Genomic DNA, 19,454 nt, shown 5'->3' with positions numbered 1-19,454 from the left:
TTAGTTTTTGATATGCTGGAGATTAAACCCCAAGTCCCAAACTCGCTTCTACTGAGATATATCCCCAGCCCTCAAATGTTACTTTAGTTTTTATAGTAACTCTTCAAACTGAGTTTTAACTATTTTCATGTAGTGTATTCTTTAAAATGTAGGAGTTTCTTACAGAGCATGCTGCTTATCAGTAGTAATAGCTTGTCATATTGGTTGGCACCTCTTGTTGCTGACAACTAGGATCATGGATTTAGGCTTAAGTTTTTACTGTTGTTGGTTTAGTTCTTCTGATCTTTCTCTAGGGAAGTAAAAAGAGTTTATTAGAATCTATACCTGCACAGTCTGATCAAGAAAAAGAAGCCAACATTAGAAAACTAGAAGAAAAGGAAAACACAGAAGACAAAGACAGTGACAGAGCTAGGGCAGAGGAGTCCCTCGGCACAGAGGTAGATGCTGAAGAAGAGCAAGCACGATCTGGGTAAGATACTTGATTTGGTTATGATGCATTTTGGCTGGCTACAGTCTTATCATTTGCTCTTGTGAATATTTGAAACTAAATTAATTTGATTGATGAAGTACTGAAGAGTTATTTGCATTTGTTAAGAAATATTGATTCCTTCAGAGACCCCATTAATGTGAATTATTGAAAAGATCATATTTTTTGATCTATTCTTGCTCTCATCATGGAAATTTATAAATAATTATTTTGAGGGAACATGCTCTTTACTGCACTAAGGTCTGACTGGGTAATAAAGAGTCATGAAGATGATACACTGGCCGTGGGGCTCCTAGGGTATATGTGCATCTTAACCAGAAAGTGTGGGTCATTTTGGCTGTGTGTGGTGAGTAGTACTTACTTGGCTACTTGAGAATGTTGACTTAAATGCCCTGCTGTCGGGTTCTTGGCTTTGTAGGTAATCTTTGATTGTATCTCTGAGATTTTAAAAAATCATAAGCATCCATAGTGTTAGGAGCGCTTTTAAATAAAACAACCAACTTTTTTTCATTTTAGTATTTTGAAAATTTAGTTGTAATATACAAATAGGGAATTAAAAAATAAAACTAAATGTGACCAGGTAAATATAGTAAGGAGTATTTTTTATATTTTGTTATATTTCTCTGTATATATGGACATACTTGAAGTATACCGTACAGTTCTGTTGTTGAAGATTATTCCAGTTAAGAAACTTAGTAAAGATTGGGGTTTTTACTGAAACATGTTGATCACTTTAGCTTTCTGAAATAGAGAAGAAAACAGTACAGAGGTATGGTTTGTTATACTCCTGGCAAGATGGAGCAGGACAGTGCAAGGTTCAGATGAATGTAGTAGAGTGTGTATTGTATGGCTTCATAGTGTTTGTGTAGAGAATATTAGAAGTGTTCCTACCAGAAACTTCCAACTCAAGAAAAAATTCATAAGCAGCTGTCAGCTAAAAATCTGGGAGTGACATTGTCTCTGGAGTGTTTTACTGTTGACAGATACTTGTTAGTAATTCTTTTCTGTTCTCACTAAGTGTTCAAGTTGGTCCTTTAGTCAAATTCTGTTTTAAAGTTTTGTCTCTTTAACTTCTCGGTTGTAAGAGTTCTTTATGTACTGTGAATATTCATGAGTACAGTTGTGGCCTGCATATTGATGATAAAGCCAATCCTGTTCATGTGATGATTACTGTATAGCCTAGGCATATAGAAAGCTAGCCTTTCTAGGTTTATATAAGTGCACTTTATATTTGTACAGCGACACATTTCTAAGAATGTATCCCTTTTATCAAGTAATGCATGACTATTCATACCACAGACCAAAGCTTTTCTTTTGTGAACACCTACATTTGATATTATTTAAACACATGAAGGAAATGACTATTAAAAGTGCAATCGTGTTGCTTAACTACAGGTATGTTCTGAGAAATTGTTGCTAGGCAATGTCATTGTTGTGTTTAGCATAGAAAGTGTCCTTACATGTATTAAACTGGCTATGACATCACTAGGTAGCATAATCTTAAGGGCCACTTACTGTATGTGCAGTGTCATCATGACTGTGCTGTGTGTTTTCTTATATGCCCTGCTATAACACTCGAGTTCATCTGCCCTTCTCTTCATCTGCCCTCCGTCCTCCTGCCTTGCTGCCTCCTTTCCAGCACTGTTGCACCAGCGTGCTTGCCAATGGGTAATGGGTGGGTTGCACAGAGTGCAGGTACTCTAGACATAGAACTGAGTAGTTCCTGGCAGAGTGGAGCAGGATGGTGCAAGGTTTTATCATACTACTCATGTCACACTATTTAAAATGAATTGTTAGTTTCTGGAATTTTCTGTTCAATATTTTTTTAACTGACAGTGATGTGAATAACTAAAACTGGGAAAAGCAAAACTACAGATAAAGGCAGACATGACAATTGATTTCTTAGTGCTATTATTAAGTGCTAAGAGAATATTTACAAATATAAAAAAATTAAATATATTGGGATATGAGATGTTTTTTGGTTTGTTTTTGGTGTTTAAATTTTCCCTGCTTGGTCACCACCAAGAATTTTTCTCTGTCCTAACTCCATAATATGGGTTAAGAGATTTAAAAGGTTAATACTTAAGCTGCTTGGCTTAGTACTTGCTCTTCAGTACATATTTTTTAGTACTGTGGCTTCTTTTCCTTCTTACATTGTGAGTAGTAATATCAGACTAGGGAAATCCTGCACTTCTCTGTTGATTCAGGTGAAAAGTTTATTTTGATGTAGTTTGTTTCCCAAACATTATTGTTCTTCAGAAGACAAGTAACTTCAGGACTGTCAGGATTGCTTAGTGGGTAAAAATGTCTGCCCTGCAAGTCTGACTGCCTAAATTGGAGCCCCGGAACTCACAGTGGAAGAAGAGGACCAACTCCCCCAAACTGTCCTCTGACCTCCATACTTGCCCTGTGGCCTGGTGCACTTGTACTCATACAAAACATACATTAGCACAATGATTTTTTAAAAGATGTACATATGTGTGTGTGTGCTTTTATGTAATATGTATATTAGCTTAGTTTTTAATGAGTATGTTGGTTATAATTGGTATTTTCAGGAAATGCCTTTTTGGGCATTCTATATACCATCAAGTTCATCATTCACTCTTTGAATTTACCAGCAATGCCTTTGAACAAACAAAGCAGTTTTCTTTGGCTAATTGCCAGTATTTATACTGTTTGCTTCTTTGAACTTCAGTGTGTGGTTTAATAAAATTTCATTTAGTTTGTGTCTGAGATTGTATATAAGTGCAAATTTTAAAATTTTTAGTTGATCTGTTTCACAATTTCCAGTGTTCTGTTTCTTTAACCATTTACAGGACTGCCTTTATGTCTGATAATATTGGCATGTACCCAGTGGCCTCAGTGTATTATTTGATGTATGAGTTGGGTATTTTCACTAACTTATTTTGGAGCTTTCTTTCTTTTGTACTGTGCTCCTCATCACTCCCTTTCTCTTAGATGTCCAGGATGTAATCCTAAAACATGAAGGAGTAGTATTCCTCTCCTAGTGGTTTCAGTGTATGATGTAAATAGCACATTCATTTAAGGTTATTCTTAATAGTTATAATGCCATCTCTGATTTTGTAGTTATCTTGGCTAATTAAAATACTTCTTCATGATAGAAATGCTAATGTTTGCTGAATGACAGTTCATGTTTTTTCATTTCAGACTAAAGCTGTTGTCATTTAGGCCTAGGCTTCTAAATATTGACTGATTTGACTATGCCTAAGTCTTTACCTATTTGTTTGTTTTGAGTTTCTGAGAACAGAGTCTTGCTATGTTGTCTTTGATCTAGAGATCCTTCTGGCTCACCCTCCTGAGTACTGGAGGGATCACAGGCTTGAGCCTCCACTCAGACAAAGTTGATGGATCTAGCCTTCGTGAACTCACTCATCATTCCATGTATCTGTAGGTGTTCTCATTACCCATATAATTATATAGCTGAGGCACATTATCACTTAAAAGATTTTTATGAAAGACTCTAAAACTGAAATTAGTACTGCTGGGGGCTTTTCTTTTTCTATTTTCATATGATTACACATTTCTAGCTATGAAGTGATAGATCCTTTCTGAGAGAGACTTGTTGATAGTTCACTCACATTGCAGAATAGACAAACTGTCGAAATATAACACTGAATTCATATTGAAACTTAATTTTTGTAAAACTAGTGATTGGGAAGATTCGAACCTGCAGTTTTTAATCCAATTTTTTCAATACAGATTTATGGATAATAGAAGAAAAACATGAAGCTGGCATGGTGTTGAACTCTAGAGGCTGTGGCAGGAGGGTCACAAGTTCAAGGCTGGGCTTGCCTACATAATAAGACAGTCTCAAAATTCCAACTGAAAACAAGGAAAAAGGAAAAAAAGCAGGAATACAAATGGCCATTTTAGGAATTATGTGGTATTGATATGATGAAAATAGCTTAGTGCTCTTAAGTTTGGGATTGTTTTAGTTTCCAGTATTTGGAGCTGGCCTCTCAATTTGCCTACTTTTTTAGAAACTTTCAGGTTGAAAAAGAATCTGTGGTAGGAAAGTTCAGTAAATGTCTGGTAAAGCAGAGAAATTGTGATATTTGCATAGATGTGATGTTCATGTGACTGTAGTAGAAAATTCCTATGAAAATTAAAATTATATTTCATTTTCTTCAACATTTGAGGATCTGGTTGGAGCATATCTTATCATTACTAAGAGTTGCCATTTGTTAGTAAATATGTTTGTTTTAAACATTCTTAGGTTGGAAATATTTGTTTTAGAATAAGTTTTAATCAGAAAATGGCAGTTGAGTGGGGGTGTGTGTGTGTGTGTGTGTTTGTGTCAGCTGAGATGTAAAGCACGTCCATAATAAAACATGAGAGAACAGTTAGTTAGGCATACTAGTTTCCTGCCATTCAACACAACTTATGTTCTTTTGACGGGTGGAAATCAATCATTCAAACTTAATCTCTCTCTCTGTCTCTGTCTCTCTGTCTGTCATTTGAGCAGGGTCATACTGTGTAGCCTGGACTGGCCTCTGAACTCACATTGAGCCTCCTACCTCATCCTCCCAAAGACTGGGATTGCAGTACAAGAAATTTTCTTTTAATGGACTTATTTTTGCTTCTTCATTTTTCCCCTAAATAGGTCTTTCTGACACTTGTCCTCTCATACAGGTTTTAGTTTTTAATGCTAAATTGAAACTCAGAGCATTTTATACACATGGAACCTGCTGTTCTGCAACAATCACAGCCACGATTTTTATCAGTATATGTGGTTTGGAACTGAAACGCATATGAAGTAACTTTTATTAACTCTGCAATTTTTTAAACCTTTCAAGAGATGAAACCAATAAAGATGAAGATGAAGATGATGAAGAAATAGAAGAGGAGGAGGAGGAAGAAGAGGAGGAAGAGGATGAGGAGGAAGATGATGACGACAACAATGAAGAAGAGGAGTTTGAGTGCTATCCACCAGGCATGAAAGTCCAAGTGCGGTATGGACGAGGGAAAAATCAAAAAATGTATGAAGCTAGTATAAAAGATTCTGATGTCGAAGGTGGAGAGGTCCTTTACTTGGTGCATTACTGCGGATGGAATGTGAGGTAACTTGAGTTTCAGCTAGTGATTATTACAACCAATTCTAAAATACTTTTCTATTTAAAAACTTACATAACGAATTACAGACTTACTAGTATTCTAACTGAAATCACATTAACATTAAAAATACCAAGCTTTTAGCATGTAAATACCTCACTTAATGACACCCTACCACCCTGCTTCACCTGCTTCATGTTTTCAGCACTTCACAGACATCTTTAGTGTATGAAAGATAGGTCTAAACAGTTAAGTTTAATACATGGAGATTAATAGAGTGTAAAACTGAAATGAGATGATAGAAAAACCTCACACAGGTAATGAATGGTTTTCGCTTCTTGACTTCATCATATCATCACCAGGCTGCCTGCTTTCTCCATTTTCAATCCCCGCACTCTTCTTTGTGGTCTTCCTAGTCATCACACCCTCCTTCAGTAGGCAAGGATTTCGGAGTTGGAATTGCTTAAAGAAGCATCGCTGAGTCTTAAAAGACCTTATTATCAGCAGCTACATTACTACTTTTTCAGAAGTCTCAGAGACTTGTTTGTATTTTTGAAACTGTAGCTGAACAACAGCAAGTGTGCTAAGAAAGAGAGAGCACCTGCCCACTGCTCCTGAGGCCCGGCAACGAAAGACAACGAACGCAGAGGTCTTGGATATAGGTTGTGGTCAATGACTTGAGATTTTAACCTGCATAATTTTGTGGAGTTTATCTGAAGAGACTGCATTTCAGTCTTATCCAAAATTGAGAAGTCAGTTTTTAAGACAGAACACTTAGTTGTCTTTTAACAGTAACTTCATTAATTTTGGAATATTTATTGTTACATATGAAATTATATGCATCTAGCCTGTGATAGTTGGATCTTGAGAAAAATTAAACTTAGTTGTTCCCACTGGTGGTTTTATGAAGGGAATCCTTGTGTTTTCCGAGAACAATACAGTTGTCAAACTTTTTAGTTAAAGTTATTTTTTGGGAAGAGGTGTGGCTCGTAGGTAGACTACCTACTAAGCACTGTGTGTCCTTCAGTTCAGTCTCTACTATCACGTGTACACAAATGCAGTATTCAGAAAACATTTAAAATTCTCCATTTCTTAGTAGTACACCTTTTGTTCTGTTGTAACAGCGCAAGTTCTAGAAGTGTAACCTAATCTCATTGCCTTTCTAATTTGAGAAAAGTATAATTTTTGTTTTTTCTAACTCTAGGAAGAAAACAGCAACTTAAGTCAGGAAGTTCAGAGACTCATTAAATTTCTGGTCAGTAAGACTAGTAAAGGTGTGGATTTCAAGAATGCCTTCTTACCAGTGCTTTGAAGTGTAGTTGTCCTGAAGCATAGACTTTGCAGATGGCACATGCACCCCTGGATACAGTCTGTCCTCGTAGCTGTTGGCTCTTCTGTCTTTATTGCATGGCACCTTTCTCATTGACAGGCTGGCTGTAACTAGAAACCTCAGATTCTTCCATGGGCATATTCTGTGCAGTGTTTTAGTCTTGGGCAGTTTCATCTTACTGAATAAAGGTGTTAAGGTGGTCTTGCTTCTCCCTCAGGTGCATGCAAACTAAGTGTAGATTATGGAGCCTGAAGGCTGAGCCAGCCCAGCTTCAGGACTACCACAGAGTAGAGAGGCTTGCTGTCCTTTCCAATCTTCATTCTTACTTACTTTGCTGATTTCCACACAGACACAGTTGTTCTTCTTGGCTTATATTGAATGCAGTGCTTGAAGTTTCATGACCAATGAATAAAGTTTAGGCATTGCTCAGATTTCACAGCATTAGGGCTTGATTATCTTTACTAATTGGCTTCCTAAGCAAAAGCATAAGAAATAAGACACAAAGGAAATTATTTCACAACTTAAATGTAACTTTTTATAAAACCAGTAAAACCATCATGATTTTCTATTTTTAAAGAAAAGATTGATTAAAGAAAAACATAGTACTGTTAGTGTTTGGGTTTCAGAAGGTAGGAGGGAATATCCAGTATTTCAGTTTTGAAATTGATAGAAGGAAAGGAAGATTTTAAGTTGAGATACTCAGCTTTGTAGTGACACAGGAAGGAAAGTGATACCTGAACCAGCAAGTCATGCTTGTCTTATTAAGACGGATGCTGTCTGTTTTGACCTCAAGCAGTCCTGTGCTAAGAACTTTGCAAAGAAGAACCTAACCATCTCGATGAAGACCTCGGGGGTGGATCTGCATACTTCTGCAGCATAGAGGACAGGACTGTACTTCAGCATATTAACAGTTAATCTCCTTTTAGTGAGCATGACAGTGTCCCTGTTGTTCTCTGCAGTAGTTACCAAAGAGTGTCTTGTTGATAAACCAGCAAAAACTATTATTATTATTGCTGTATCTTCATGTCTGAAACTAATCCAAAGGACTACAACAAATCATCAGCTCTTCAGTTATTTCCTATTACTTTAGGGGTCTTCAGCATACTGTCTACATTACTAGAAATATTAGAGATGAAGTTTTACGCGTGGAGGTTCATGAAAACAGCTTTGACGGCAGTCACACTGATTTACGATTGAGAATGTTATAGGACATTTTGTATGGAGCCATTTTTGTGTGCATTTTATCTCAAGTTTTCTGTAAGGAGAATTTTTCTTAAAGGAAATAATATCTTAGTTTTGAAAGTTTTTTCTTATTGATTTCTGTACTTTTACTTTTTCTTATTTCTGTAGTTTTCCTTTTTCTAAGATTCATAAATTTAAATTTTATTCATATCTCAATTTACAATTATAAAATATTTTAAACAAATATTATATTTATACAAACATTAATATTTGAGTCAGTTTTTTGCTGCCACATGGAAAGAATAAAATGTATTTTATGTAAATTTACTTAAAGTAAAATTGGAATCCTTGAGCCCAAACCACAAATGACAGACTGGTAGTGAATTTTTCTGATACAGTGATTGTGTTTTAAGTTACTGTCAAATACTATACAATCATTAGGCATTGGATGCTTGGAATGTTCTAAGTTATTGTGTATACTTTTTAACCCTCCTAAAAATAGCATTCAATCTAGAAAAATAAATACAAATATAATAAATGGATTAAAAATCACTTAAATTACAGTGGTTTTGAAAATAAATCCCCATAATTTTTTGAAAATGACATTCTTATGGGTGGGTTGTAGCAGTAGTGGGGCATTTGTTAAGCAAGTGTAAGGCGCTGTCTGGTTCCAACCCCTGGCAGCACTGCCACAAGAAGTTATAGTACTTTAACCTTTTTGTTTCCTAATTGAGTGGGAGAATCCATTTTTTTAAAATATGTAAAAGTGTTCTGCCTGCATGTATGTCTGTGTGGTGCTCACAGAAGCCAGAAGTGCATATTGGATCCCCTGGAACTGGAGTTACAGATGGTTGTGGACGAGCATATGGGTTCAGGGAACCAAATCAGAGTCCTCTAGAAGAGCAGCCAGTGCTCGCAACCACTGAACCATCTTCCTAGCTATTACTTTAGCCAGTTTTAATAGTAGACAACTCTTCTGTGTTCTTTCAAATTTCTCCAAATGATGTTAGTATTGGTCTGTTTTGGTATCATGTCCTTGTCATATAATAAATATAGGATTGATTTTAGGAAATAAGTACATATGTAATCCTAGTACTTAGTGTCTGAGGCAGGAAAATTGTAAGCTTGGTACCAGCCTGCAGCTTTTTTTATTTCAGCCCCCTCAAATAACATACCATAAACGTCATTGAATGTGGTAGGCCCTATTTGTTTCATAGTTGGGTGTATTAGAACCATCTAGGCTACTTGGTTTTTGGTATTTTTTAGATTTATTTTTATTATTTGTATATCTATGTGAGTATATGCTACTTGTGTGCAGGTGGCCATGGAAGCCAGAAAGAGGGCATTGGATCTTCTAGAACTGGAGTTGCAGGGGGTTGTGAGTTGCCTGACATGTGTGCTGGGAACTTAGCTTGGGTCCTCTGGAGGAAGTAATAAGCAGTCTTAACCACTAGGCAATCTCTGCAGCAGCATTGGCTTGTGATGTATAATAATGAATACTTTAGTACAGTATACCAACACTGACTCAATAGAGGAATAGGAAAGAGATATTTAATATAACTCTATGACTTCAATTTTATTTTTCCTTTTTCTTTGGTTTCTAAGACAGGATCTGGCTATCTAGCCCTGGAATTGGCTTCCATCCTCTTGCCTCTGCCTCCCTACTGTTGGGATTACCAGTGTGCTGGACCACCATGCCTGGCTAACTGTAAACTCTTCAGTATCTAACAGTAGTTCTGAGAAATTAGAGAGAACTGAAAATATTGTACTTAAGGACATATGTTTCAATAAAAATGTGTTATATCCTTTAAATATTGTATTTCTCTAAGTATATAGATTTCCCCTTGGAGAGAGGGAAATATAAAAAGAAAAAAACTGCATGTAGGGACAGATTGTGGGGAGGCAGATGATAAAGTATCATAATATATATGAAGGTATTTCCTGCCATTACTTGTCCACTAACTTTAAAATTTTTTTAAAAGACTGACAAATTCAACCTTATTTTCTGATCACATTTAGTTGCTGTTTATCGAGCTTTATTTGGCAAATGAACCTTGAGTGCCTACTATGTGGGAAACACTGTGGTCTTAATGTGGGTATTAAGAAAATGGTCTCTGCAAAAAGATTTCTAGTCCAGTTAAGGAAACTGTTCAGTGAGATTTATAATTTATAGCTTCTCATCCCCCCACTACCACAGAGATGGAGCATAGTGGCACACACCTCAGTTTCCTCTGTGTTTTGTACTTCTCTTGGCCAGTTCTCCTCACTTTGTCTGAGTAGTAGCTCTTCTTTTACGTCCCTGTTGTAGATGAGAACAATACTCTGACAGAACCACAAGCATCCCCCTTGCTCGACCACTTACTTGAACAGCTGATCTGGCTGAAGTAAAACCAATGTGCCGCTCTGCTGCTATTTGAAATTGGTCGTTGTGAACCATAAGTGAGCCTTTATGCCTATTTTTGGTTCTCTCTTCTATTTTCGTAGCTGATTATTTTACATTGTTTCTCATTTCTTCCCTCCCCCAAACTCTTCCCTGTCCTTACTTTCAACTGGTAACTTTGATTTTAACCTCATTGAGAAATTAAAATGAGAAGAAAATTTCTGCTAACTTATACTCTGTCCACCTCCTGCCTGCTTCTACAGTCCTGCTGTTTGTCTGTCACCTCTGGTCACAAGCTAATGTCATGTTGCTGTCTAGATATTGTTGTCTAGTAAAAGACGGGTCCATTTTCTTGATCTGCTCAAATTAAGCCCACCACTAAAGACTTGCACGTACTTTCCTGTCTCTCGAGCCTGTTCAGCTCTGCTGTGCCATCTCTGTGCATCATTCCACGAGCTGTTTGACAGTAGTGTCTGTACCTGTCCTGTTTTCTCATCTCAGGGTATACCCTCTCGACCGGGCTCCACATCCCGTGCCAGGCTCCTGAACAGTACTTACAGGACCCTTCTTGTTTATCAGTGGTATCACATCTAGCTGATCACTCCTTCTGCGATACTCTCTGCCTGGGCTCCGGCTGCCACAGCTGCACCTGTTTTTACTTTCTGTCCCTTAATTATCTTGTTTTATTTCTTATTTGTAAATGGAAGTTTTCTCTTTTAATTTCTTGTTTTATTTTTTTCTTCTGATAACTATTGCAATTTGTTACTTTATGTTCCTGTTTTTCTAAAAAATAACATGAGTCAGATAATGAATTTTTCTGAGCTCAGGAATATAATTTCTCTTCAGAACACTGAACCTGTCTCCTGGTTAGCAAATTTCATTGGAAATCCCCATTTCTTAGGACTTCTTCATTTCTTTTGTTCTTTCAAAATTAAAACTGTTACTTTTCAACTTAATTTTTCTATTCTTTTTCCTAACTAGTCTATCCTGTTTATTCATGCTTTAAGATTATCTGGAAAACTTGTCTGTTGTACTTCTATAGGCTAAAAGTTAAAAGGTCCATAAGATGGACCTCATTTGATAATGGTTTGTAAGCAAGTGTTTGTAATCTTGTTTTAGAAGAGATTGACTTTTGATTAACTACAGGAGTACAAGTGAAAATCAGCATCAACTTCATGAAAAAGATTAATCTTTCTTTGTGTTTTTATCTCAGACTGTTGACTAAACCTGGGTCTGTTTCATTAAGGTTGGCCAACCTATCTCATATAGGTTGGCAGGTGTTTTAAAAACTCGTATGTGGACATATTCCACGTAATAATTTACAGATTAACAAGTGCGTCTGTTTTTTGTTTTCAATATGCACAAGTACAATTTCTTAAACTTAATCAGTTACTAGAAAAACTCCACTTTGGGGATGTTTATAAAACTTCGTATCTACATCACAATGTGCAGTTAGTGCTACAGCTTTAAATCATTTGCAGAGATCTAAGCTTGGTTCATATTGTGTGATGTTTTCTTGGCATTATGTGTTATCTCTGCCTGCAGACCTACACTAGCATTAGAATCCTTAGGAAATGCTATTGCTAGGGTGACTATACTGTTTTGTCGAGCTGCTTGTGACAAATTTTAAATCAAGGATGCTGTAATGTTCATGTTTCTATCATTCTACTGTTACGTTCTCTTGGGAGGTAGTGGTGAAGATAAGGTCTTGGGTAGCCCAGACTGGCTTTGAACTTCCTGTGTAGTTGAGGGTGGCTTCTTGATCCTCCTGTTACATCTCCTAAGTGCTGCTCTTAGAGATGTGTTCCACTATGCCTGGCTCTGCTATTTTATTCTTCATTAAGATGAATTCGCTGGATTTCATGTCACTGGATTTAATAGTATAGGGGGTATAAAATATTGTTGTCACCAATTTTAAAGTAATTATTGAGTATCATTTTAGAATTTTGATATTTAACTTAATGGCTAATCATTTGAATTGTAATAACCTTCACATGTAATTCAGATAGTTTTTAAGAATTATGTCAACTTGGTTTTGTTCTGAAAGCTTATTTTTTGCTTTGCTTTGTTTTGTTTTGTTTTGTTTTGTTAGGACAGGGTCCTACCCTGTAACCCTAGCTGGCCTGGAACTCACTGTGTGTACCAGGCTGGTCTTGAACTTGGAGATCTATCTTTGCCTCCTAAGTGCTAGAATTAAAGGGGTGCACTACCATGCCCAGCTGCTCTGAAAGTATTTTTAAAACATCTGTTCCTGCGTATAATTTGATTTTTAAAATAAAAGTATGACTGAGTGTATATTATGGTGTACATACAATATTTTTTTGCAAGTTGTGTTTCAGAAGACCTGTACTGGATAGTGGGCATAGTCACCATTTTGGTTAGTATATTTGGTAGACTAACATTCTGCTGTTTGTATTATTGCCAAATGATTGTTTAGATGATTTGCCAATTCAGCCAAACAAAAGTTACAAAGCTTTTTAGAACTTCTAGTTTTCTCTGGTGAGAGCAAGTACACAGTGGTCTCTGAATGGTTTCCTTTAGCTTTGTGTGTTTTGAACACATTAAGAAAAAAGTCAAATCTGCCATGGGCTGCTTCTTTCAGAAGGTTTGTATTGTTACATTTACTGCTCTGCACTGTCTTCTAGGTTAAATTGTGAGCTCCTTGAAGACAAGAGCTGTGTTGTGACTTCATGCTGAATATGCTAAGATGTATTGAATAAATAAATTTGTCTATATAAGTTTTGACCATTTTTATGTGGCCTACGAGATACTGAGTCCTTCATGTTAGGTGATTCCAGTAGATGTCGTCTCTGATTTGGCATGTGTATTTGCCTAGCAGTTTAGATGTATATCAGATACTTACCTGGGTTCTGTGTGTAAGATTAATTACTATATAATGTGCTAATGATGGAATTTAAAAGCTGAGGCTAACCAGACTTTCCCCCCCTCTATTGACAATACTAAGGCTCAAACCTAGAACTTTGCTCATGCTGAGCAAGTGCATAACCACTGAGCTCCAGCCCTTAATTAAAATAATCAGACTTAATTTGCTTAATATTAGTTTTCATTTTTTTGCTTGTTTGTTTGTTTGGTTTTTGTTTTTTTTTTTTCCAGATAGGATTTCTTAGTGTTACCACCCTGGCTGTCTTGGAATTACTCTGCAGACCAGTCTGGCCTTGAACTCACAGAGATCCACCAGTCTCTGCCTCCTGTGCTGGGATTAAAGGCATGTGCCACCACTTCCTGGCTCAGTGTTTTTGAATTGGGAAAAACAAAAAACCCAGTAATAGTCCTCTTCCCTGATGCCCTGAGAAGGTGAATCTCTTCTTATCATGAAGAGACCAGTTCCTTGGTACTTTTAGTGAAAGTCCAGTTAGAGGCAGAGGGTGCATCAGCCATCCAGTCTCCCTGCTTTCTCTAGTAAGAGCCTCAAGAAGACAGCTATGTGTTGTGTGTGAACCAGCGGGTCAGGTGGCTCTTTCTCTCATAGTTCTCCAGCCTCTTTATGTCATGCTGACTGATGAAGAGGAGAGAATGTAATTGCTTAGCACTGACGGGTTCAGCTGAAGACCTGTTGTTCAACAGTTGCTGGGACAATCCTAGTTGTATCTGCTCAGTGGACATCCACATTGGAATGCGTACCCTAGTGTCTTGATTACCTGTATTGTGATTCTCTTTTCTACAGTCACTATGACATTTCCACCCATGCTTCGTTCTTATTGGTACTCACTCCTCTTCCATTCTATGCCTCATCTCCCTTGCCCCTCCTACAGGTTCCTTTTTTCCCTCCTTCCCTCCCATTGCTCCCCTTCTTTCATGTCACTTGTATTCTGTTGCCATCTTCTCCCCATTGAGATTTCTCTGGGCTGGAGAGATGGCTCAGAGATTAAGAGCACTGGCTGCTCTACCGGAGGACCTGAGTTCAATTCCCAGGAACCACGACATCTCACAACCATCTATAATGGGATCCAGTGCCCTCTTCTGGCATGTAGGCATGCATGCAGACAGAACACTCACGCATGAAAATATACATAAATAAATAAATTTTAAAAAACCAATGGAAGATATCTCTTAATGATTCCCAGTCTAGTTTCATGATCCACACTCTTAGATTTATACATCTAAAACTTAAAGTCTAGAATCTGCATATTTGAGAAATCATGAAGTATTTTTCTGAGTCTGGCTTATTTCACCTAGTGTGATTTCTAGTGATTTCTGCTTATCCATTTTCTTGCATATATATGATTTTATTTTTATTTATAGCTTGATAAAATTCTGTTACGTATGTATATGTGCCACATTTTCATTATCTATTCATCTGTTAATGGATGATTAGGTTGCTCCTATTCTTAACTATTTTAGATGGTGGTTAACATATGTGATTCTTTTTTTTAACATTAAAAAAAGTTTTTTTATTCTCCTCACGTGTCTGTGTATTGGTATATGTATTGTGAGTGCAGACTACCTCAGACTCTGTCTATTCACTCTTTTCTGCTGAGCTATCTTCCAGCTTTCTGCTGTTGACTCTTAAAGCAATAATGAACATGTACAGTGGTGGTTAAGATAGCCACGAGGACAAGGCTGCTCATGTTTGCACGATATTATTTTCTTCTGGCTTGCTTGTTAATGTTGATTTGGCTTGGTGTTTTTGGAGACAGTCTCTCTGTATCCAGGTTAGTCTGGAGCTTTCCATCCTCCTGTTTTGTCCTCCTGGGTGATAGATTGTAGGTATGATTTAATGTCAGCTCCAGCATTCCAGTATTTTTTGTTTTTGAGATAGGGTTCCACTATGTAGCTCCTGGCTGGTCTGAAAGTCCATTTGTAGACCAGAGTGACCTCAAACTCACGGAGATTTGCTTACCTTTGTCTCCTCCCCTGTGTTGAGATTAAAAGAGAACTCCACAATACCCAGCAATTCTAGTATTCTTTAAAGATGTACTTTGAGGGAATCGATTCTGTATACCAGGTTGGCCTTGAACTCAGAGATCCGCCTGCCTCTGTCTCCCAATCAATAGGATTAAAGTTGTGCACCACTGCCACCCAGCTGTTTTTCTGTTTCTTAATTGAAAATTTTCTCATTTTTACCACTTCGTTTAAAAACATGGAGCTTTAAATTTTTGTGGTGTTTTAAGATATTTGAATTTCCTGTAATCCCAACACCTGAGTTAAAAGCAGGAACATCAGGCATTCAAGATCAGTTTCCACTATATAGCAAATTCTGACTAACCCATACTACATGAAACACTGTCTCAAAAGCAAAACAAGAGGCCAACCTGGTCTACAGAGCATGTTCCTGGACAGCCAGGGCTATACCAAGAAACCCTGTCTCAAAAAAACAAAAACAAGAGAAAAAAAAAACCCAAAAGCCAAAAAAAGTAATACTTTAAGTGGATGTGATGGTGTAAGCCTTTAGTCCCAGCACTTGGGAGGCAGAGGCAGGCAAATCTACATGAGTTTGAGGCCAGCCTGGTCTACAAACAAGTTTCAGGACAGCCAGAGAAACACAAAGAAACCCTGGCTCCAAAAGTAAATAAATAGGCTCTTATATTGAAATGATATTCACAGTATAAAAGGAGTTTATGTGTGTTTGTTTTTGAAATGCACACAGCTTGTGTTGTTATTCCCATTTCACAAGTTGCCTTGAGATTGGTTGTTTTTAAATTTATTATTTGGGGGTTTTATATATATGGGATGTGTGTACGTTTGCACCCCACAGTATGCATCTAGAAGTTAGGGAACATTTTGGAGTCAGTTCTGTGTGTTTGCATGTTTATATGGGTTCTAGAGGTTGAACGCAGTCAGAGCTGCCAGGCTTGGATGTCAAGGGTTTTTGCTTGCTGAGCCCTCTTGCTGGTCCTTGAGAACAGGTTCCTGCTGTGTTTCCCAGGTTAGACTTGAACTCCTGGGTTCAAGTCATTCTCCTATTTCACTTTCTCAGGTAGCTGAAACTCTAGGTCCAACCAATGCCCTGTTCATTCTTTCAGAATTTTAGTATCTCTAAGGATATGTTAGATTTGGGAAGCCAACATTCTACTGTTTAGGTATCCTTTGTCCCTAAATGGCTTTAAGCATAATGCAGTTTTTGATACGGCTGTGAAGGGCAAAATGTAATTTTGGAAAAGTAATACTTGCTTTACAACTTCCTTAAGTATTATATATTTGAGCATTAAAACCATATGTGGCATGTGACTAGTAAGAGAAGCATTGAGCTGTTCTCAGAGTGCATCCTATAACTGTTCCCTTTCTCTTCTTTTATGGCCACCATCAGGTTTAGTCAGTAGGAAGCACAATGTGATCCTGTGTGGAGTTGAGTCAGAAGTTTCACTGTGACCTGTGTAACACTTGCCTAAGGGTTACTTTAGGTACTTCTCGAAAACATGCTTAATCAAATGATGACCTGTGTAATTTATCTTTTTATTTTTTATTTTTTATGTTTAAGAAGACTGGTCACTTTTTGAGATAGTGTCTCACTCTTGAAACCTAGACTGGTCTGGAGCTTCTGACACTCCTCCCTTAGCCTCCTAAGGCCTGAATTATCACATCTTACTAATTTAGTTCTTGATTTGGGACCATTGTTACTTCACTATAAATGTTTGTAGAAATGAATTTTTATTTTAAACATTTTAAACCTCATTTTCAGGTTCCAGAGTTTAAAATGTTATTGAAGGCTGGAGCCATAGCTCATTGGTAGAGCATTTGCATAGTGTGTGCAAGGCTATAATTTTTAATCTCAAATACTGCAGATAGATAAATAAGCAATAACAAATTGCCACTTACTTTTTATGGATGTAATTTCAGAACACCAAAAGAATTCATTTCTAATGTTACTTTTTCTAACTTATTTTTAATGGAAAAAATTATTCTTTTTTTGTATAAATAGCTTAATGTAGTTAATAGTATTTTGCACCTTGTAAAATTCTAAAGACTTTAGACATTGGGTTGAGAAGTCATCAGAGCTCTGTTGACCCTTTAATGTCTGTAAATGTATGAAAAAAGCTTTTTAGAACACAGAAAAGTTGGCAGAATAATGGTTTTCTTAACATTTTATCAGCAACACTCCCCTACCCTGGGTTATTTTGCATTTTCTAAATTGCAGTAGGAGGCTGTCAGTGTTGCTTAACTATAACATCTTTCTTGACAGGTCTAGAGAGAGAAAAAAAAACACCTACCTGCTGCTCAGGAGCAAAACAAATGTGTAGAAAAGATTGTAATTTCTCAGTGTTTATTGTCCGTGTTTGGTTTCAATGGAGCAGGGAGGGGACCTAGAGGATTTGTGAGGGTTTGGTTCAGTCAGGAGCTGTATTGACCTTGGGACAGTCTGTTTGACTCACTTTGATGTCTTGATTCCATACTCACCAGGATGAAATAAGAGATCTCCAAAGAACCTTTGAAGTTGTAAGATGTTAGGACTCAATATTTGAGTTTTGTATTTGAATATAGCGTAGTTCCTTCTGTGGTATGTAGCTTACATATTTATGCTTATTCATTTATGCTTATTTCTTTCAATTTTAGATATGATGAATGGATTAAGGCAGATAAAATAGTAAGACCTGCTGATAAAAATGTACCAAAGATAAAACATCGGAAGAAAATAAAGGTAAGTCTTGATTTTGCTATGCTCCATTAACTGTTAAATACATTTTTCTTCAAAAAAAAAAAAAAAAGACAATTAAATGTGCATGTGCTACTCCTGATATTATTTTTCTCTTGAAAAGCACTTTTACCAAATGTTAGATTCTGCTCTAATTAATTTTGTCACCTTATAGAAAGGTTTTAGGAACAGTGCTAACTGATCTCTGAGGCCTTTTCGGTCTCAACATTGTATAAAACTATATGACAAAAATGCATTTATCCATTTAAACCTTTCCTGTCTCTTGTAGTTCCCAACTAGGAGCCATCAAGCATTGCAGGTAGGGGATGTGAGTTATTGTAATAGATGTAAGGTGAGGAAGAGGAGATGTCTAAAGACAGCAGAGTATATCATCTTTATCTGACCGGATACTGGGTCACAGTGTTTTCAGCATCCTCTTCACCATGCACTGCATAGCTACCATAGGATCTGTGCTCTCATGTGCAAAATTGTACTGCTACGCAGGATAGAATTATGGTTACTAATTGTGAGATAAGTATTTTTAAATATTTTATTAAAAGCCAGACAGACCATTAACATGGTTTTAAAATTTTTTAAGAAAGGATTTTTACACTTTTCGTGTAGTTCACATGCTTAGTAATGGTTCTGAAACTCAATCTTTTTGCTCCCGTAAAAAGCTGTTATTTTCCTGTTTAGAGACCCCCCTTATGGTCTCAGATGCCAAATGCATTTATCTCGTTGGCAATCTTTTTTTATCACTGTAAACTTGAGTCTAAAACTCAGAATTACTTAAAACCCTTTCTTTACATACTCTTTGTTGGTCCTTATTGAAAAGTATGTAAATCATGCTATGTTTAGCATTGTTTTTAGTAATTGGAAGAACATTTGTTAAAATGTTTGTTAAAAACCCAGTGTCTTTGTACAAAACAAGCTTTGAAACAGCATTGTTAAGTAGATGAGTGGGAGAAGCAATGCTTGGGTCATATACATGAAATGTTCTCTGAACGTCTGTCTCCATTCACTTCTTGTTACTAACTAAGAATGTTAAAATTCTTGGTCATAAGGAAAGAGGCATGTGAACTGTAAGTTTCCGTATTTTAAAAGGTTATTATGTATTACTCTTTGATGTTGCACATACCTCCCTCCCTTTCTCAAGTTTTCTCTGAGAGCTGTTGTTGGAGAGACTCCTTTGACAGCCACTAGAAAATATATTTGAGCTTGGACTGAAGTGAGTTGTTTCAGCCTTCAGTGTGCATGGTAGGTAGATTGTGATTTCTGAGATCAAGTCATGAAGTGCTAAAAAGTTGGGAGTAACAATAGATATCACAGGCTTTGGTAGTCCACCTGCCCTTCTTAGGATGTTCTGAAAGTTAGGCCCAGTCACTGGTCCCTCACTATTGAATCATGTACC

At 36.9% G+C, this 19,454-nt stretch overlaps 1 protein-coding gene across 5 annotated transcripts in view; it reads left to right on the top strand.

Moving 5' to 3' along the window:
• Arid4b (AT-rich interaction domain 4B) overlaps nt 1-19,454 on the top strand; it is a 118,195-nt gene that overhangs the window by 80,200 nt on the left and 18,541 nt on the right. For 3 of the 5 annotated variants that reach the window (XM_052727000.1, XM_052726999.1, XM_052727003.1), the window contains exons 16-18: nt 294-469; nt 5,305-5,568; nt 17,965-18,049. In XM_052727000.1, coding sequence (XP_052582960.1) covers nt 294-469; nt 5,305-5,568; nt 17,965-18,049 — 525 coding nt within the window. The remainder of the gene's footprint in view (nt 1-293; nt 470-5,304; nt 5,569-17,964; nt 18,050-19,454) is intronic. The other 2 variants (XM_052727001.1, XM_052727002.1) reach the window with 2 other exon arrangements.

This window comes from Peromyscus californicus, unplaced genomic scaffold (genome assembly GCF_007827085.1).
Source record: "Peromyscus californicus insignis strain IS unplaced genomic scaffold, ASM782708v3 Scaffold_8__1_contigs__length_139910024, whole genome shotgun sequence".
Taxonomy (NCBI): domain Eukaryota; kingdom Metazoa; phylum Chordata; class Mammalia; order Rodentia; family Cricetidae; genus Peromyscus; species Peromyscus californicus.
Note: the sequence above shows the minus strand (reverse complement) of the source record. Positions and strands in the feature narration are given on the sequence as shown.